This window comes from Leptonychotes weddellii, chromosome 9, assembly GCF_054177405.1.
Source record: "Leptonychotes weddellii isolate Sample4059 chromosome 9, ASM5417740v2, whole genome shotgun sequence".
Classification (NCBI taxonomy): domain Eukaryota; kingdom Metazoa; phylum Chordata; class Mammalia; order Carnivora; family Phocidae; genus Leptonychotes; species Leptonychotes weddellii.
The window spans coordinates 98,889,003-98,910,127 of NC_138377.1; the positions used below are offsets into that span (position 1 = coordinate 98,889,003).

General features: G+C 45.1%; 1 protein-coding gene across 1 annotated transcript in view; it reads left to right on the forward strand.

Moving 5' to 3' along the window:
- The first annotated feature begins 3,455 nt into the window (after nucleotides 1-3,455).
- The window catches only part of LOC102727246 (thrombospondin type-1 domain-containing protein 4), a 32,186-nt gene continuing 14,516 nt past the window's right edge, over nucleotides 3,456-21,125 (forward strand). Inside the window, exons 1-5 of the mRNA XM_081831333.1 lie at nucleotides 3,456-3,607; nucleotides 4,535-4,739; nucleotides 5,279-5,452; nucleotides 13,846-14,019; nucleotides 20,513-20,692. Coding sequence (XP_081687459.1) covers nucleotides 3,555-3,607; nucleotides 4,535-4,739; nucleotides 5,279-5,452; nucleotides 13,846-14,019; nucleotides 20,513-20,692 — 786 coding nt within the window. The 5' untranslated portion in view covers nucleotides 3,456-3,554. The remainder of the gene's footprint in view (nucleotides 3,608-4,534; nucleotides 4,740-5,278; nucleotides 5,453-13,845; nucleotides 14,020-20,512; nucleotides 20,693-21,125) is intronic.

The following is a 21,125-nucleotide window of genomic DNA, read 5'->3' on the forward strand; positions in this document are numbered from 1 at the left end:
CGCATGGACTCTTTTCATCACCTGCTCCTGGGATGGTAGCCAGCACACAAGGAGACGCTCCTCAAGTGTTTCTTGAATTGGGGCATATCCAGCTATTAGAAAAGGTGTAAGGGTAGTTTTTACATCATTGCATCCTGGATAGGCAAGGCTGTTACTGCCTTACTGTGTTCTATCGTAGCTTAAAGAATGTGGATTTATGTACTCGCAACTGAAGAATCTTTTTCTCTAGATTTCCATATGATTTTATTTAACGTTCTTAATATAGTCTTTCTGCTTTGCTTGTGGGCACACACACACACACACAGCATCTGCCACTTGGATGCTTGTGAGGACATGTGCGTCCTCTTTTTTACCTTGAGAAACAGCATGGTTTCTCCAGTCCAAGAGCTACGGAAGAGGTTCCTTGGAAATAAAACAAGAGCAGAGCTGTTTTTTCCCCCAGCCCTCCCTCCTCTCGTACTCCTAGCCCCTTGTTCTTCCACTGGACAAATGGCAGCAGCCCCTGGATGCCCCTCCTTTGCTCCCTGTAAGGTTTGTTCCCAGCAGCGCTGGCTGGATTGCAGGGCACATGAGGCCATGTGGATGCATCCATGTTTAGCTCAGCAGCAGTGACAAATGTACCAGGACCACGCCCTTCTGTTACCATCTTGCTCTTATAGATGCAAACCACATCCATGCTCCCTGTGACCTCACCATTCGTCCTCACACAAATCTTCTCCAGTCCTTTCTGGTGGAGCTCAACAGACCACATGTCTCCATGCCTCTCAAGGGAAACCACCCCTCACTGTATCACTGTCACAGAGAGGGGTCCTGCCACCAACAGCCCAGAGTGGCTCATACTCCACCCGGCCGTTGCCCAGACTTCTGTCTGGTCAAACTTTTGGCTTGGCTCAGTTGATTGCTGGAGTTCCAAACCTCAGATGATTTCATTTTTTTCTTGCTCCGTATTTTGTCCCTCTCTCCCCAATGCCGCACCAGCCTCTCTATGCCGTCCCCAGAACTCACTGACTTGCCTCCTTTAATATCTGCAGATTACCTGCAGTACGGTTCCCTCCTCCAGGATAATATACCTCTGTTCTCATCAATACACACAACATAAAACCCAACTAAAATGATCCCAGATTCTTCCTGCTGCCTGAAGCCCAGCCAGCCCCGGACCTCACCATCCCATTCTCTGCAGAAATCAAAACTGACCCCAAAAAAGAAACCGTTGTGGTCATTGGAGTCAAGAATTATGGTTCTCACCATCAGAGAGTGAGCCTCTGGATTTACGTCCTTGGCTGAACACTGGAGCTGGACCATGGCTAAGTGTAGTGTAAAGGCACTAAGAGGGTGAGGAAGGTCCATGGCCACGTACAAACAGCCCTGGGCAGGACCCATCCCTCCAAGGCACGGAGCATTCCTATGGTAGTCTGTATCCTTTTAGCTAAAGATATTAAATTGCCCCCTCATTTGAGTGCCATGTGGTTGGAGTAGTAACTTTTGCTTTCCAGTCCGCAGACTTGCCAGCAGAAAAGTTACACCCACATGGTCTGAAGGGATAAATAATAAGATTTTTACTTAATCCCTTAATATCTGGGTCCCACATGGGTATCCCGAAAGGCGTGAACGGAATCTTATTCATCTTTGTAAGCGAACACAATGTGCTTAATATATGTGGAATTTAATTTAAAAAATCTCTCCTTCATGGAAGCAGATATGTCACTGGACAAAATTTCATTCCACAAAAGTTTTTGCTTCTTATTAGTTTTATAGTCAGTACCGCTTTTTACTCCGCTAATAATTATACTTCATTGGAACATTATTTTTATTTTTTTTAAGATCTTATTTATTTATTTGACAGAGAGAGAGAGACAGCAAGAGAGGGAACACAAGCAGGGGGTGTGGGAGAGGGAGAAGCGGGCTTCCCGCCGAGCAGGGAGCCAGAAGCGAGGTTCGATCCCAGGACCCTGAGCCGAAGGCAGATGCTTAACCAACTGAGCCACCCAGGCGCCCCTGGAACATTGTTTTTAAATAATGGTCTTAAAGTTATAGCTACATTATGAATTTTTACTGCCAGAGTGGTTTTTAAACAAATGATCATTTCAGATTCAGAACTGTCTTCCAATCTGTCAAGGTTTCTTACAAGAACCACCCTCTGGCTTGGGGGTCACACAAGATCAGCGTCAACAAGCACTGACACACTCTTCATGGCTGATGAAATAGGGAAACGTTTCTGTGAAGAGTTATCCCTCCAGTTACAATTAAATTGTAGTAAGTTGGAAGTTCAGAAAATCCAAATGCCTGGCCAGTTAGCAACAGAGCTAAGATGGAACTGTAGGATGAGTGATCATGTTCTGCCCGGCAGGAATTGGGTAGTGGCCTAGACTGGGGGTCGGCACAGGGGGACAGACATTTATTTGTGAAGAAACATCTTATTTTTCAAACAATTGCATGGCCTGTTCCTGGTTACCTTTCTCACTTTGTACACATCCCTTAGCAATACTCCCGAGCTGCCACCAGGGGGTAGCAGAGAGAGGCTGCAGAATTGTCGGCTTTTTTTTTTTTTTCAAAGCTAGAGATTCCATTTAACGGATTCTGACTTTTTCTCCAAAATACATTTATCCATATTAAGCCAGTGAAACTTGGCTGCGTATTTAAAACAAAACAACAACAACAACCGTGAGGCAGTCAGTATGATTTTTTTTTAACAAAGTAATAAAAACAAATATGAGACCTCTGATAAATATCCATTCAGCATGTTTATTGAGCGGCTGTTATGCTGTTAGGTACTGGGATTACAGGAATGAACAAGAATTAGTTCTGTCCTGAGAAGCTCTCTGTCTCATGGGAAGCAGACATCTACTCAAATAACTAAAAATACCATTGGATCAGTACTTTATTAGGGGAATGGGTAAAATGCTTTAGAGAGTAGGGCGAAGCTCGCTGCTCTTCTAGCCGGTCCTGAATCTTCTTACTTCTCTGCTTCAGCCTGCCTCTCACACATTCCAGGCACATGCAGGCCAGTGTGTCGGGCACTTTTGTTCCTGTTCAGCCGCCTGGACAGCCCCCTCCCTCCAAGACACACATGCCCACAGCTACCCAAACCCCACCCTTCCGTAGGATCCAGCTGGACCCTCTAGGACCCTTTGTGATGTCTCCGGAAAACTTCCAAGCAGTTATTACTTGTGCTCATTTTATAAATCACTCTCCTGCCTCGTGATATCTTGAACTGTTATGAAAATTGTTTGTATCTGCCTTTAGCACTTTCCAACCGTGTCCGCGGTTTGCACCCCCAGTGTCCACAGTGCCTGTCACAGCCCCTGTGTGGGAGGTGTGTGTAAACGCATGAATGAAGGAGGAGTGTTTGTGTGTGTGTGCATTTCTCTGTTCCTGCGGCCTCTCTTCATCAGTACCCAGATCTCTGTGCACCTGCACCCAGAGCCCAACATTCAAGTGTGTGGGGCTGTCCTTGAGAAGTTCTCCTTGTCCTTGCAGGATCGCAGTTCCCTATTTTTCGCTGTGTGCACCGAAACACCCACGAAGAGGTGCCCGAGAGCTACTGCGACTCCAGTATGAAGCCCACCCCCGAGGAGGAGCCCTGCAACCTCTTCCCTTGCCCAGCCTTGTAAGATGGCCTCTCTGTGGAGGTCGCCTGTTATCGGGTCACTTCTGGGTGCATAGGACCTTATTAGTGGGCATAAAATCTGTCTACATCTGATTTAGAGACACGAGACTCAGTCTGTGCATAAACTGCAGTCTGTTCGGCAAGCACACCTGTCTCTGGGGATGAACGTGGAAGCTTGTAGCCTTCAGCAGTGAGCACACGCCTTTGGTAATTTGGAGCAATTACGTGTTAGCCTGGTGAGGAAAGCAAAGAGGGAAGCTGGGAATTCCAGTCCAGCGTGGTCAGTGTTGTAGGTGAGCCGTGAACAGAGAGACTGAGGAGAGTCACGAGTACGTGGGCAAGGAGAAGTCGGGAGGAGTGTCTCAGGAGAGGTCTTGGGCTGGTTACTGAATGATGCAGAGGACACTTCCAGAAGAACAGGGAGAAAGAGCCCCCCAAAAGAGTCCCATCATAATTTTCAAAGTAATAGAAACATCCTCCTACGTATTGAGCGTGTGCTGATGTCTTATTTAACTAAGTGACAAAGCAGGATGACGGGGAGGACCGTGAAACTGATGAGTAAGTAGCTCATGAGCAATAAAGAATGCTGGAGATTTCTAAGATCCAACGTGGGTTAATGTTCTACGGGGTGATGATAAAACTAACGTTTGGAGTTTGGGGCGTTTTTTAGATAAAAATCCTTTGCACCTGCTCGGTTTTCTTTAATTTTCTAAAACTGGGCTGTCATCACTGGTAAGGAGCTTGTCGACAGAGTTCCGTTGCTTCACGGAGTCCGACGGCCCTCGGGCAGGCGTTGAGCTGCGCTCTTGGGTGAGGACCACCCGTAACGGTGCTGATGGTTGTGTGCGAGCCGGCTCTCGGGGCGGTGCTCTCTTCCACTGGCTGAAGGTGATCTGTCCCTCTCGCGCTCTCTCGTTCCTGAGCTAGCTGGGACATCGGAGAGTGGTCCGAGTGCAGCAAAACCTGCGGCCTGGGCATGCAGCACCGTCAGGTCCTGTGCCGGCAGGTGTACGCCAACCGCAGCCTGACGGTGCAGCCCTTCCGCTGCCGGCACCTGGAGAAGCCCGAGACCACCAGCACCTGCCAGCTCAAGATCTGCAGCGAGTGGCAGATCCGCACAGACTGGACCTCGGTACGCGGGGCAGGCCGCTGCGCTAGAGCTCCCCCTCCCAGACGCCCTGCCGTGCCCCGCCCCACCGCCCCCAGACCTGACTCCGGACGGCCCTGAGGTCTCCTAAAGAGAACCCTTCCTGGGGCGGGGCCGGGGCTGGGGGGTGTTCTGGAAGGACTGTTTTGCAAGCCGATGGCGCCCGAGGGTTAAGGGTGGTGTGCAGCAGCCGCCTACAGCCCACTTGCAGGGTGAGCCCGTGGCAGTCACGCGCATACAGGTGCTCTCTCTCGTGTGTCATGAGAAGTCAGCTCCTTCCAGTCTCGCGCCCCCGTTTCACAGATGACAGAACGGAGGCCCAGAGCCACAAAGTGGGCAGGACATCCAAGAAGGTCTTAGAGAGGAGGTGGTGAGGTTTTCAGGGCTGGGAACTCAGAGCCCCCCAGTGGGTCTCACCACAGTCGTCCGCTCCGGTGGCAGGTGGCAAGGATGAGGGCACCCGGGCTGGAGAGGCCCCCGAAGGTAACGCTGCCCATCCCACTGACTTATTCCTGCTGTTTTAGTGCTCAGTGCCCTGCGGGGTGGGACAGAGGACCCGAGACGTGAAGTGTGTGAGCAACATCGGGGACGTGGTCGACGATGAAGAATGCAACATGAAGCTCCGGCCGAACGACATTGAGAACTGCGACATGGGGCCCTGTGCCAAGAGCTGGTTCCTCACCGAGTGGAGTGAAAGGGTGAGCTGAGGGCAGGCAGAGTGGGTTTCCGACAGCCGGGACCAAGGGCTGCTGGGCCAGTGGGCAGGAGCTGTACGTGACAGGCACCCCAACACCACGAAGATGAATCACCAGCTGAGAATCCCAAGGGTAACTTCTGACTTTGGGGAAAAGGCTTTCTATCCTCATACAAAGACCGAGGGGCTGCAAGGGTGGGCAGTGGGTGTGAGAGCATTAGTTCTCCTTTGCACTGCACATGAACATTAAATCATGAAATACTGAAGCAGGGGAAGAATTACATTGCAGCTCTCATATGGTATGTCAGTGCCTGGCATATAAAAGCACTCAGCAGATGGCAGGCCCCTTCCCTTCTCACTAACTCAGCACAGTTCACAGACTGTTCCCCTCCCCAGTAGCCTGGCCTCCCTTGGGGTCCCTGGTGTCAGATGTAAAGATGAAGTCTGAGGCACGTACAGTTAACCGTCGGCCCGCCAGTTACCTATGTGCAAGGGAAACCAGCAAGAGATAGAGTTCCTGTATCAAAGACAAAACTAGGGGCGCCTGGGTGGCTCGGTCGGTTAAGCATCCGACTCTTGATTTCGGCTCAGGTCATGATCTCAGGGTCGTGAGATCGAGCCCCATGCAGGGCTCCACTGGGCGTGGAGCCTGCTTAAGATTCTCTCTCTTCCCTCCTCCTCTGCCCCTCCCCCTCCTCGCTCACACGCATGCATGTGTGTGCTCTCCCTAAAAAAAAAAAATGACAAAAGTAGGATTTATAGGGATTCTGGAGTTGGGTCTGGTGATGGTTACACAACAGTGTAGATGTAATTAATACCACTGAAATGTACACTGAAAATGATTAAAATGGTAAATTTATGTTATGTGTATTTTACCACAATAAAAAAAAAAAGGGTTTGGGGAAAAGCACTAAGCAAAATTACAGAGTGTACCTTGGGGAGGGGAAGAGAGAGAGGGAAGGAGAGAGTGAGCTTTGTCTTCCTTTTCTTGGAAGAAGGCAAGGGGAGGGCTGGCAGTGGGAGAGGCCATCAGGGGATTCCTCCCAGGGCAGTGGGCTGGCCGCCACCCCAACGGTTTCTGGGTTTCTGGACCGTCTAGAGAGCCCTTGCAAGTTGAACTGGGCTGGAGCCAGGACTGGCTGTCTCTGTCCTTAGTGCCTTCCTCTTGGCTAGGCCAGGTGGCCACCGTTTCCCTTATCAGAATTCCTCACCATGCTGCCAAACTGCAGTGTGCCTACAGGTCACCTGGGAATCCCCGCATGGTGCCGGGGCTGAGTCCGCACGGGGAGGTGGGCCTGGGAATCTGCCTTCCTAACGGGCTCCCAGGGGGCACTGAGGCTGCTGGGCCAAGGGTAAGAGGGGACCAGGCAAGTTCCTAGAGCCTTAGGAAACACTGAGCACGGGAGCCTCGTCTCCCTGTGGAATCATGTGAACAACAACAGGGCGACATCTCAAGTTCAGAGGAGGAAACCTTCATGAGTCGCCATCCCGCCACATGGGTGGATTCCTGGGCCAGCATCCCTCCGGCTGGTGAGCATTGTCCAGTATTCTGAGTATCACCCTGCAAGCATTCATAGGGGCTTCCACTCCATCCGGTGCTAAGATGCCCCTTAATTTTGTCCCCGTCATCACAGTAACACTGCACCTTGGTGGGGGTTGAGGAACAGACCTGCCAACGCAGCTTTCACCTCGCATGCAGAGATCATCCTGGAGATTCTCATCGAGTGATTGACCTGCTGTGGATTCCTGACACCTCGTGGCTTACGGCCACTCCCCTTTAGCCCCAGGATGGTCCCCAGATAGAGAGCCCGTGTGCAAACACTGAACTCTTAGGACAAGCAGCTAACTGTTCCTCTGTCCCAGAGTGGGCTGTCATGGGCACCGAATTAGTCCTCAGGAAGGCATTGACCCAAAGGAAACAAATGGAGAGTAGGTGCCCATCGAAAGGTGTCCATGGACTCAGACTTGGGCCCTGAGGCTGAGTCCAGCAGGGCCCACCCCCGTTCTGTCTGCACATCCCCTCTCCCTCCATCCAAGCCTCCCAGCTCACACCTCAGCTCCTGGCAGTGCCCAAGCAGCCCTGGGAGGCCCCCCAGAAGCCACTGTGCTCAGCCTCCCTGCCAGCATGAGGAGCTCTCTGCAGCATCCCTGACTCAGCCTAACTCCTTCCCAGAAATTCATGGCGGGTCCAGGCAGTTGCCCAGAGGGTTTCTTTGGCATTGGACCAAAATGTGTCTTGCTAACTCCCACTCCTGTCCTGTAAAACATGAGTGTTCCTCCTTACACTGCAGCCCTAAAGATATTTGGAGACCTCTTCCACCTCTTCTCCTAAAAATTCCTAGTTCCTTCAACTAATTCTTTTGTGTTTCTGGATTTCTAGCCATCCCAAAACTCATTTGTGTTCGCGGTAAACTCAGTGAAGTTAGTGTGCAAACAAATGAATAAAAAGAATGATGCCAGGCTTTCATTTTCCTCTTGGGAAGACTCTTTTTAAAATAATTTTGGACGAAAATTATTTTTGTCAAATATACATAAGACCTTAAGCTAAAATGTCTGTGTCCTATAATATAAAAGTTTGTGATGCAAACAGAGAACTTACAATACCAGTTTAAGTCATGAAACAAAAGGAACAAGATTGTTTGAAGTCTAGAGCACTTAAACCCTTTTAATCCTTAATATTTATATGAAATCTCATAAAGAATATGCAGAGCTTAAGGTAATAATTTCTTCCATGAATTGTTCAATGACTCGCATGTCCAAGTAGACTGAAGTTTGGAAATTTTTCTTGAGGTTCACATTCACTAGAGGAAATCAAAGTTTTAAAATGCTCATGTAAAGGTTAAAACAGCTGAAATTATTTTCTCAGTAAATGCTTCCTCATCTTCATCAATCATTATTCTAAACTATAAAGAACATTTATTTATATAACACAGTGTAATTAATAAAAGGCTATATGCAAAGATAAGACAATGCAAGACAGCTGAGTTTATAATGCATCTGAAATATTTAAAAGATTTAATCATAGTTCTTATATGACTACACACTTAATAACTTATCTCTACTTAACAAAATAGTAAAAATGCCATTTTCTACTTTTTGAATGTATGTTTGCAAACATTTTCTCTCAAAGAATTTTTCACTTCCAATTAAAGAACTAATGTAGTTAATGGATAAAAAAATAATGTTCACCTTTTCTGGTCATAAAGTAACATATAGTATTATAAAAAAATCAGAAAAGCATACCTATAATCTCTTTACTAGCAGATAATATTTTAAGATTTTTAAGCTCTATTGTCAAGCTTTTTTCCACTCATACATACTTAACATACATAGCTTTTTTGTACTCACACATATTTGAAGGATACAGATCATAATACTACATATGTGTAATTTAGTAACCTTCTTTTTTCACATATGTATTCATTATAAACACGTTAATGGCATTTAAAACCTGTAAAGCATGAATTTTAATTAGACTAAGCTATTGTTTGCCAACTCTAACTGAATCCACCCTTATTCTTTATTCCCCCTCCAACAAACACTTGTAAATTTCCCTTTAATGTAAATTTGCTTTGCATTTTAACATAAGTACTTGCTGGATCTAACCTTTGTCTTAAAATTCTAAATAGAAGAAAGATGAGCACCGTATTCTTCTGTTTAGAGAACTTCTTTGTTCTTTTTTGGAAAGATGTTTTAAGCCATGTCAGGTTAGTGTTCTGATATAAATAAGTAGGTAATTTTGCTTTATCAGCCCCCAGAACATAACATTATTCCAGAATGTTCATGCCTGGAGTAGATGAGTGGGAAGGAGGCTTTGGTAGCACTTTTCCCTCAGACTTGGGCCCTGAGGCTGAGTCCAGCAGGGCCCACCCCCGTTCTGTCCGCACATCTTTCTTATTACACCTCAAGCAAGCTGTTCTCTGACCCTCAGTTTCCTCATTGGCAACATTGCTGAATGAGCATGAGGGGATAACATATTTGAAACCATGACCTAGATGATGAGATCGTGGGGTGGGCCTTGGAGTCACCACTTAGCCCCAGGAATGACCAGCTGGTGACAGTCTTTCACACGCGAGTAGTGGCTTTGTATAAAAATCAACCCTGTTAAGCTTTAGGCTGAGCCTTGCCTTTTTTTTTTTTTTTTTGCAACTGCAATAAACATGTATCGAGCACCTAACAATGCCAGGCATGAATGAGATACGGCCTCCATGTAATGAGCTCAAGGGGGAGAGATTAAAGAAAATGTGATTGAAGTGCACAAACACTTAAGGATCCAGAATACATCCTATTTCCCAATTTAAAATAAAACTAATTCAGTGTACCTGGGTGGCTCAGTCGTTAAGCGTCTGGCTTCGGCTCAGGTCATGGTCCCAGGGTCCTGGGATCGAGCCCCCCATTGGGCTCCCTGCTCCACGGGAAGCCTGCTTCTACCTCTCCCACTCCCCCTGCTTGTGTTCCCTCTCTCACTGTCTCTATCAAATAAATAAAAATCTTTAAAAAATAAATTAATTAAATTAAATTAATTAATCTCTACCTAATTGAATTGAACTTGTAAACTCAAACCTGGATCTTCTCTTAAACTTCCAGGGGTATGTAGTTTTTCTGACTCAATGACTCATCATAAACATGTCCTTGCAGCTACCTTTAACTGAGGGCGGGTCTTATCAGACATATGCATCATAGACTTTTTAGTTCTATAAATCAATGACAGGTTTAAACACCTGTGCAATATTTAGTCACAACAGAAAAAGAAGAAAAAAACTTTTAGAAAGTCCACCAGCCTCAATTTTGTAACACCTAATATCTAAGGATGTTTTCCAAGAGAAGTAAGACCTTGAGTTTTTTGTTACTAATTATGGAAGATGATACATGAACCTGAAATTCAGGAATAGCCATTAAAGCCTTGTAGTCAGTCCCTCAAGGGCTGATTGGGCCAAAGTTAGCATTCAGCTGTTGCTGGAGCAAGAGGACAATCCTCACCACACGGTTGCCTAGAAATTTCATGTGTTTCTGTGTTTTGTCAGCCCAGGAGTTCAGCTGGGAGTCAGGTCCTTTTCTGACTACCAAGTGGATTTGGTCCTTCTTTCAGGCACATCCTTCAGGGATAGTGAATGGGTGTTTCAGTGCCTGGTTTTTAAGGGTAGTCCCTGCTGGCTGGTAGGGGCCCATCGTTCCCCTCATTCCTGCCGAGAGGCTTCCCGAGCCAGAGCCGGTGTAATAAAGAGAAGTCCCTCTGTAGGGTTCATCCCTATAGTGTTCTCTCATTGAGCGCTTGGCTTGGTCCTTAACATTCTTCTTTTATATGAAGCACATGGGGATATGGGGAAATTTTCCCAGATGTGAAGACATTATTTGGTTTGGAAAGCAGAAATTAAGTTAGTCAAATGGAAACTACATGGAAAGAAATATTCTTAGGGTTTGAAATAAGAAGATAACTTAATTTGCCTTGTATTCTTCAGGAGGATTTAAATATCTCAAGTGTTTAAAACTAGGAAAGAGACCAGATAATATACAGCTGAAACAAAAAACCCTTTAGCCTAGAAGATTCCAATTATTGTAACAAAGGATTTTGTTGTTGTTGTTGTTGTTGTAAAAAGGACTGACTCATTGGCTCAAATTCCTAATAACAATGCAAATAGAGTGTAAGTCATGCAAAGTGTTTGTGAGCCTGTAGGGGAGGAAAAAAAACTTTTCCTCCATCCTCTTAAATTCTGTATTAGAAGCCCGCAAATTAAACTGACAAAAGCCAGATTAAAAGGAGAAAAGCCGACACATTTTATTTGATGTTCATTTTCTACATGGCACAGGAATAGGATGTATTCTGGATCCTTAAGTGTTTGTGCGCTTCAATCACATTTTCTTTAATCTCTCCCCCTTGAGCTCATTACATTATTCTTTCCTCATAGGAAAGAAATGAAAATCCCAAAGAAGCAGTTAGGCTTGAACACTTCTATGCCATTTTAACAAAGAGTGATAAGTTTTGAAGAAGTAACTAGACAAAGGAAAGGGGCTGGGGGAGACTAATGGAAGATAAGGGTTATTTTGGTAAAGTTTGTTTGTTTAGACTCATCTTGGCATCAGCTCCTAACAAAATGTTCTCTTCTTCCTGATACTACGTGAAAATTTATGATCTGCTTTTAGGCAGGGAGTGGGAGGGCAGAGAGCCCTTCCTGGATCTGATGTTTCTCAATCACCTTCAGTTCAAAATATGTCAAAGCAGCATATTTTGGGGTGGCATGTTCCAATCCTCTTCAGGCTCTTTGCTTCAGAGAGTTTTCTCGCTGAGGAGTCAGGCCCAACCCAGCAGTGGTCATGTAAATGTTTGCTTATTCATCCAGGCTGTGATTTTATAAGACTAGATAGCAATATACAAAAATGAAAATGGAAATTTTGGTAAGGAACCAGGGTTGGTTTTTTTTTTCTTCCTTTCTTGATTTTTATTTAAATTATATTGCTTTTGCTTATATTTTTAAAATAATAATGTTGGTAAAAACAAACAAAAAACAGTGACTCTGTGTTTAAGGGAATACCCAGCAGAAACCCTTAGAATGGGCTTTGGTTGTCCTCTAAACGGCCACTTTCAGAGTTGGAACGTACTGGTAACAGAAGAGAAAGGAGCAAGGAAGTACCCAAGTCTGTGTTCATTTATTTAACTGATATTCATTGCCCATGGGTAAGGTGCTGACCTGAGAAGGAAGTAGAGATGATTCAATAGTCCCTGACTTCACTGAGCCTACTACTATAAAGGAAAAAATAAAGTAAGACATAAGTAACTGTAGTACAAAGGAGAATAGTAGGATGCACAGTGTCTTGAGAATTCTGAGGCTGGAAAGAGTATATTGACTTGGGCAGTCAAGGGAGTTTTCACAGAGGAGATGGCCTCTGAGCTGAGCCTTAATGGATTTCGATGTGTCCTGATGAAGGGGAAGAGCTCTCTAGCAGATAGAAGGAACAACATGGATAAGGCACGGTGAGCACTTCATGCAATCAGGAAATGGAGGACCCAGGCTCTGTCCAGCATGAGCTGTGTGGGAGAGAATAATGGGAAGTTAGCCTAGAAGACAGAGGCTGACTGAGGTCGTCTTATAGGAGAGCTTGAATGCCAGGTGGGGAGGTCCAGTTGGACTGGGACGGCATCAGAGGGATTTTCAACATGGCACTCCCAGCACCTGGAAGCTCAGCAAATTAGAAAAGGTGGTGATACTGAGCAACAAGCTGTGACCATAGTCCAGGGGAAGAACATCAATGCTGGGAACCATGGGCAGAAAGAAACAGGACAGGAAAAATGTGGTGAAACCAGAATCTGTGAGATCTGAAGGTTGGCTTGATGGCAGAAGCAAGGACTCAAAAGAATGGTCAACTTTTGAATCCTGGTAGAAATTTGAGCACAAATTGGAAAACCAAGAGTAGCAATGGGGATGGTGATGAGGGGGGTGCTTCATTGTTTTACATGGTGAACATGAGGTATCTGGGGAGCACTCAAAGAGGTCCAGAAAGGTCTGAACAGATAGGATGAGAAGCAAAATAAGGCAGCATTCCAAAGCATTTCAAGACAGATGGAAAATGCTCTTCAAGCTTTGGGGTATGACTCGGGAATGTGTTCAGTAGGCCCTGGATGAGGACAGAGTGTGCTTGTAGGACAGAAATGACTGGTGGTTCCATGGCTTTAAGTGAAGACCTTACCTCAGTTTCTTTACCTTAGAGTGGGGATACAGAACTTGACTCTTTCAAGCTTCTATACCATTTATTGAGCACCTTCTGTAGGCAGAGCACATTATTCATTACCTGTAATCCTGCCAGGAATGTGCTATCCAGATGAGCATGCCAGAGGTAGAAGGGGCTGGGTTCCTTGCCCCAGGCCACCAGGCTAGTAGGGATATTAACACCGATGTGTCTGGTTCCCAGGCCAAGCTCTCCGTCTATAGGAAGCTGTCTGCTAATGCTGTCACCACTGTGGCCTTCAAGGACTGGGACCCCTGCCTTACTATCAGGTAGCAGGGTAGAGGTGACAGACTTCACTTCCCCACTTCCCCAGAACAGCCCAGACTCAGCTGCCAGCAAGTAGACTTATGCCCAAGTGTTCATGCTCTCACTCTTCTGCTGCTGGATCTATTTTCAAAAGCAAAAGTCAAAACAGGTTGTCTGACAAGTGTAAGCATATCAATCACAGCACTGGGACAGGATATTTGGAATGAAGACTGTCCCAGGAAAGCGAAGATGGGGGTTTGCCGTACTGATGTCCCATAATGGAGTAGGCTGGGCGTGAAAAGTGGTCAGAGACTCCTAGGGGAAAGAGTTGGTAGGGAAACGAGATGTTCAGTCCTTCACATCATTAGAAAGTGGCCTCAGAGCCTGCAGGGGGCCTGCCCTCTAACGTGCCCATCTCCTGTCTTGCAGTGCTCGGCAGAGTGTGGGGCTGGAGTGCGGACACGCTCGGTGGTGTGCATGACCAACCACATCAGCAGCCTGCCGCTGGAGGGCTGTGGGAACAACCGGCCCGCGGAGGCCACCCCGTGTGACAATGGGCCCTGCACGGGCAAGGTGGAGTGGTTTGCAGGGAGCTGGAGTCAGGTGAGTGGCCAGAGCTGGCTGGGTTCATCCGTCCCTGGTAAGAGAGCATGCATAGCCGAGGGGCCGGGAAACAGGACACGGTGTATCCCAGGCATCCTGGGTGTGAATCCCCGCAGTGCTGCCCATGGCCCTGGAGAAGCTGCTTATGCTCTCAGAGCCTCTTTCAATCAACAGTGTTTCTTGAGCACCTATTATGTGCTCTTCTCAGCCCTTGGAATACGTCAACGAGCAACGCGAATATTCCTGCCCTCAGGGAGTGTATGATCTAGCATGGTTTCTTTGTCTATAACATGCTGTTAATGACCGTACTGTGTGAGGTTATTTTTAGGAGAAATGAAGTAATGTCTATGAAGAATGTAGCCTAGTGCCTGACATACAACAAATACACAGTAAATCGTAGCTGCTGCTGCTATTCTTGTTGTTAATAAAGCCAGTGTTGTCTGTATTTGAGTGTCAGAAGCACAAATAGATATGATCCAGCAGTCCTACTTGCAGGGATATATCCAAAGGAAGCCAAATCACTATCTCAAAGAGATACCTACACTCCCATGTTCATAGCAGCATTATTCACAATAGGTGAGGTCTGGAAATAACCTAAGTGTCTGTTGATAACCTAAGGAAAATGTGGTGTGTGTGTGTATATATATATAATGGAATATATATGGTATATATATTATATATATATATATATATAGGAATATTCAACCATAAAAAAGAAGGAAATCCTGCCCTTTGTGACAACATGGGTAGACCTGAAGGACATTATGCTAAGTTAAATAGGCCAAACAGCCAAAGACAGATACTACATGGTATCACTTACATGTGGAATGTGGAAAAAAAAAAAATGAAACTCAGGGAAACAGCAGAATGGTGGTTGCCAGGGTCTGGGGGGTGGGGACATGGGGAGAGGTTGGTAAATGGGTACAAATTTTCGGTGACAAGATGAATACGTTCTGAGATCTAATGTATAACATGGTGACCACAATTGATGATACTGTATCACTGAAATTTGTTAAGAGAGTAGAACGTAAACATTCTCACGCACACACAAAAGAGGTAACTATGTGAGGTGATGGATGTGTTGATTAACTTGGTTGTGAGAATCCTTTCATAATGCATATGTACATCAAATCATCATTTGTATATTTTAAATATATTACAATTTTATTTGTCAATTATAACTCAATAAAACTGAGGGGGGAAATAGAAGCAGATATAGGAAAAGTTGCAGTTGTTCCTTATAAAGAACAGATAATACCAAATACTTTAATAAAGTAACTTCACTGATCTACTGATGTTTTCCTCAGTGTTCCAAAATTGAACACAAATCCCCTAAGAAAATGTGGAAAAGATCGTTCCTTCTTACTGCCCTGTTATGATTGCTGTTAGTATTTTGAGTTCTCGGGCCACTTAGCATTTGGCAGGGCTGGCTGGTTCTCCAAGGACTTTTTGGCTGATGATCATGATTTATACATTATCAGGACCCTTGGCTCCATATAGAATTTGATTTAAGTAGCTCTAAAAACAGACCCTGAAAAAATAGACTGCCCGGTCCTTGTAAGTTGATACAACCCCCTTGGAAAGCAATTTGGCAATAAAAGTCAAGAACCATAAAAATGTTCATTTGCCTTAACCAGTCACTCCACTTCTGGGGATTCATCTTAAGGAAATAATTAACAGAAGAAAAAAAGGCTTTTTTAACAGAGGTGTTCATGACAGCAGGGCACTTAGGGATATTACGTTGTATCATAACTCATTAAAATATTATGTAACAACAACAGTGATAATTAGGGAGACCTAGAAAGTACACAGGATATAGTGGCAAGTGAAAACCAGTGAGTGAACCTTATCTCAGCCCCTTTGAAAAATGGGTTTTTATATGAACAACATGGGTAAATGTTTTCTTCTCAAATTTGCTCTGATGTTCTTATAATACAAACTGTAAAATATAGAAAATTCAAAAAGAAAGAGAATTCAAGTACTCCCAGAGCTACACGAGTGCATATCAGAGTCAGACATACCTGATAGCCGGTCCCAGCTCTACTTCTCTGCAGTTCTTCTGACTTGGGGCAGGCAACAAAACGCCTGGGAGCCTGTTTCCCCATCCAAACGTGAGGATGAGAATACCTCCTAATGCATGTTAGTTCCCTATTCCCTGTGTTTATTATTTTGTCTGCCCACTGTTTTCCATGTCACTATTGGTAGCAAAACACCTAGGACCCGAATCCCAAAGATAATTCAGAGGGGACTGCATTACACCAAATAGCCACAGAAACAAAGCAAAGGGAAGAGTCCTCTGGGAAACTGGGACAGCCTCCACATGGTGAGGATTAGCAGTGCAATTCAACTTGAACGTCTACCAATCTCAGAAGAGAAGGGAGCAGGATTCAGGGTCTTTTTTGCTTGCGGGCCTCCTGTTGACTCCAGGCCTATTCAGAGAACTGAGAGTGATTGTGAATCTGGGTGAAGGCAGTGTTTGTTTCCGCCAAGATTAGAAACATGGAATTCAGTGCCCTGTTGCCCAAAAGGGTCAAGACATGATTGAATGCGACAAGGTTTTAGCTCTGGATTTATAAGGATGTTGGAGCCTGCTGTCACCTCCCTACCCTGGGACTCTGATGTTATCCCCAAAGAAAATGAAATAGAGCATGCTTATGTACTGAAACTAAAGTGAAAATAAATGTTCCTTCTATCCATGTGGTTTGAATGGTAGTTGGCATCTGGAACGCCCCACGAGCCTGGGCACAGTGAACTGTCCAGGGTGGACATGGAACCCAAGCCAAGCCTAGCAGAATCCTTCCCTGGGACTTCAATGTAGACTTAAGGGAGGAGACTCTCTGGGAAGTTGTGAGCAAAGGTGCTGGCAATCGCTTTGTCGGGGCTTGTGGAGAAAGCCAGCCCAAGAGAATGAGACCTATCAAGCTTAAGGAGTTTTTTTTTATACCTGGTGCCAAAGTAGCCTAAATCCTACTCATTAGCTATTCCACCAATATCTAGATTGGTGCCTAGATTGATGCACAGATGTTTCTTTTCTTCCCTTCCAGTTCTGGGTTTACTTCACCTGTAGATTGTCCTTGTTCTGGGGTGTCTTTCACAGTCTCTACCATTGGGAGCAGCTCTCTTGTCTGCCTTTCTGTCTGAATTTATTTTCACTGGCATCTGAGCAGATATTTCTGCTCTCATCTTGGATCAGTGATCCACCAGAGTACAACTGCAGGAATTATTCAGGTGTAGAAACACACATAATCACTACCAGTGCTCAGTGGAAGTAGTTATCGCTCTTAAATACCACCTCTGTCTTCTATGCCTTTCTTCTATGAATTCTATGAATTATATTCTATCTGATATTTGCATTACTCTGATTACTCATTGTTGATTTTCACCTGGTATATCTGTCAATTTTTATGTATTTTTTAAAATATGTCTTTTGTATGCAGGACTATTTTTGTCTTTAATTTTACCCAATCTGCAAGTCTCTGTTTCTTAATTTTAACCATTCACACTTATTGTAATCACTTACATGCTTGGACTTTTCCCTGCCATCTTAATTTGTGTTTCTTATTTAGGTTATTGCCATGCTTTCTTGGTCTGTTTCTTCTTTCCTTTCTGCACATGTGCACAGATCAGGTTTCCTTAATTCCATCTTTCCCCTCTAACATTTTGGAAGTTATAAATCCTACTTTTATTCATTTAGTCCTAACACTCAAATTTTTAACACAGAGTTTTAAACTGTCATGTTTCTGTGTCAAGCTATCAGCAATCACATCCTCCCCCAAAAGCAGACAGAAGCCTTAAGTCTCCATGTACTTACCTCCAGTTTCTCAATCCACAATATCTCCAAAAAGATGTTGACATCATCTGGATCTAGCTCCATATTAATGTTAATTAACTTTATAGAAAATACTGATTCAGGTTTAAAAATAGCTGTCTCCCCTCCAAAGGTTATTTTTTTAATTAAAATATAATTCACATACCCTAAAAAAATTCACCCTTTTAAAAGTTTACAATGCAGCGGTGTTTAGTATACTCACAAAGCTGTACAACCATCACCACTGTCTAATTCCAGAACATCCAGAACATCATCCCCCAAAACCCCTGTATCCATTATTAACAATAGCTCTTACCAACTCTTCTACTTTGTGTCTTTCCTGGTTGTGTCTTCTTCCTGGTTCTTTTTCATTTTATCAGAGACCACTACCCAGTAAGTCTTTCAAATAGGATCATGAGTGGTAAGTTTCTGAACCCTTAAATATCCGAAAGTGTCTTCACTTTGCCCTTTGATAGTAGGGGCAGATGCCTTCATTTTCCCCTGCCAGTCAGCCCTGCCCTGCTGTTCCTGGTCAGTGCCTTAGCTGATCACTGTCTCACCATCCCGAGGCCTCCTTCCTGCTTCTCGTATTCCTTCTCGCCTGAAGCTCTTGAAATGCTTCCTCTTTGCTGGGCATCCTCTTCTTTATGCATTTTGAACTATGATGTGCTCCTTCAACTTAATCCCATCTGCCTTTCACCATTCAAATATAATTTCACCATAATTTCTGGTCCACCAAGGATGAGTGTCCTTTCCCGTTTTCAAATGCTATTTCATGCATACATACATACCCCCCCACACACACACACACACATCCATTCACTTGTTCCTAACACACGTATTCTGCCATTTCTGGGCATTTAGGGTAGAAGGCTGAGATATGTGCTCATTCTCCCTTAACTGCCTAATCTCTTAAGGACCTCGTTAAAATAGCAGAAAATAGGGGCGCCTGGGTGGCTCAGTCATTAAGCGTCTGCCTTTGGCTCAGGTCATGATCCCAGGGTCCTGGGATCAAGCCCCGCACTGGGCTCCCTGCTCGGTGGGAAGCCTGCTTCTCCCTCTCCTGCTCCCACTCCCCCTGCTTGCGTTCCTGCTCTCACTCTCTGTCAAATAAATAAATTAAATCTTAAAAAAAAAATAGCAGAAAGTAGCTTCAAGTTTTGGTCAAGGTTTGTCATCTGCTATTCTACCAAGCACTCGGTATAGACACAGACCCCCAGAGCAGTCAGGGGTCTTTCAGATCAGGTTTCCAAACCCCCACTTTGCAAGCGAGACAGTGGGCACCTGGGAAAGTGCAATATCTTGGCCAAAGACTCGGAGCTATTTAGTGACGATGTCTGGACTAGTTTCCATGTCTCCTGTTCTCCCCACTGCTGCCCCCTGGATCCTTAGCACACAATCTCACTCCCCCTGCAGGGGAGGCCAGGCCTTTGCCTGGTAGCTGGTCACCCCTCTCCTGCCTCCAGTGTTGTCATTGTCCGCAGAATTTGAAAGAAAAGAAAAACCTGAATATACTCCAAATCAGTCATTAACTCACATGGAAGAAAATAAGAAAAACAAACCAAGAAGATTTGTCCTCTGGATGTCTTATGAAGATGTCCCCCCCCCAAAAAAAAGGGCACCAAGTGGAAATTGCTGAGGGTGATGCTTATTACGTCCTATGTGACTAATAGACCATAGTCTATTGGTTTGGGGTTTGCCTTTTTCTTCTGTAGGTATGTGTGGTTTTTTCACTGTTTTTATTTGACTACATTCCTGCATACGGACAGCAGAGCTAATATGAAGAGTTTCAACTAAAGAAATTGTTAGAGGCCTTTATAAAGATAGTAGATTATTTAAGGTTATTAAGTAGATTATTTAAGATGTATATGGATCACAGCTTTAAAATGTTGTAATCAGGAAATATTAAGAGTAAACCAGACATGAACAGGAAACATTTTACAAAGTAATAGAAAGAGAATAATTTGTGAGCAGTTATACACATCACGTTTCTGTAAACTAACAATACATACCAACATGTGTAATTGTCTGACCGCCCTCTTTGTGTGACTACCCTCTCGAGCTTCCCACCAAAGGGGGAAGTGAGAGGCTTGGACCCTGCAGTCAGAGGTTTCCTGCTGGCCACCTGTTGGGAGGGCTGACCTTAGGGGACATTGTCCCCAGTCTGGGATCTGCTCAGCTTTGTGTGTCCCAAAGAATTTTAATGTAGCCCCTCGTCCACAAGTGTGCGGGATCGGAGAGACTAAGTCATTTCCAGTATCCACCCACTGAGACGGGCAGATCAACCAGAATGATAGTTCATTGTTTTGCAGTGAGAAGTGTCAGAATCTACTGGACAGGAACAACCAAATTGACAGGCTGATGTGTCCCTCTGTGTGTGCCAGGGGAGGGGGCGTCTAAAGAAGTGGCCTAAAAGAAACCATTTCAATCTCACACAGAGGGCACCACGATCTCGGAGACCAGCATCCTGGTGCTGTGATAACTCAGGGCACCCACGCTCCATTCCTGACACAGAGCTCTTGGGAAAACTGCCATCCACCTGTTACATCTTACCCAGTAACATTTTCCAGGTGTCCCTGGGCTCGTCCTAACTGAATTGATGATAGAAAACACTCATAAACATCCCTTGATGTTCCTGTCCCCTCTCCAGCATGTGACACCCATCCTTCTCTGATTTTTCTCCAGTGTTCCATCGAGTGTGGGAGTGGGACACAACAGAGGGAGGTGATTTGTGTTAGGAAGAACGCAGACACCTTTGAAGTGCTGGACCCCTATGAATGTTCCTTCCTGGAGAGACCCCCCAGCCAGCAAGCATGCCACCTCAAGCCTTGCGGGGCCAAATGGTTTAACACAGAATGGAGCATGGTAAGTCATGGTGCTCTTGACAGAGATTGCATTAGTACATCATTCTTCTTTCCTCCCAGAGACAGTCAGACCGCCTACTACGTGCCAGAATGACCTACTCTAGACTATCACTTTCGGGGCACCCCTGGAAGCAGCCTGCTTGGGGAGGAGCCAGAGGCTGGGACCATCTTGATCTCTAAACTGGAGAGGCCATAAAGCAGTGACTTTCAATCTCAGTGTGCATTAGAATCAACTGGGATCTTGTTTGAAAAGATGGATTCCGGGTCCACCCTAGCCGAGGAATTTGAATTTTGAACAAGCTCTTTAGGTGACTTGGATAAAGGTGTCCTTGGACTGCATTTTGAGAAATGTTGTTGCAGCAGATTAATGGCTGAAAAGGGGTTCAAGGATGCTCTTGAGGATACTACATGGTGCAGTGATCTCATTGTAAAAC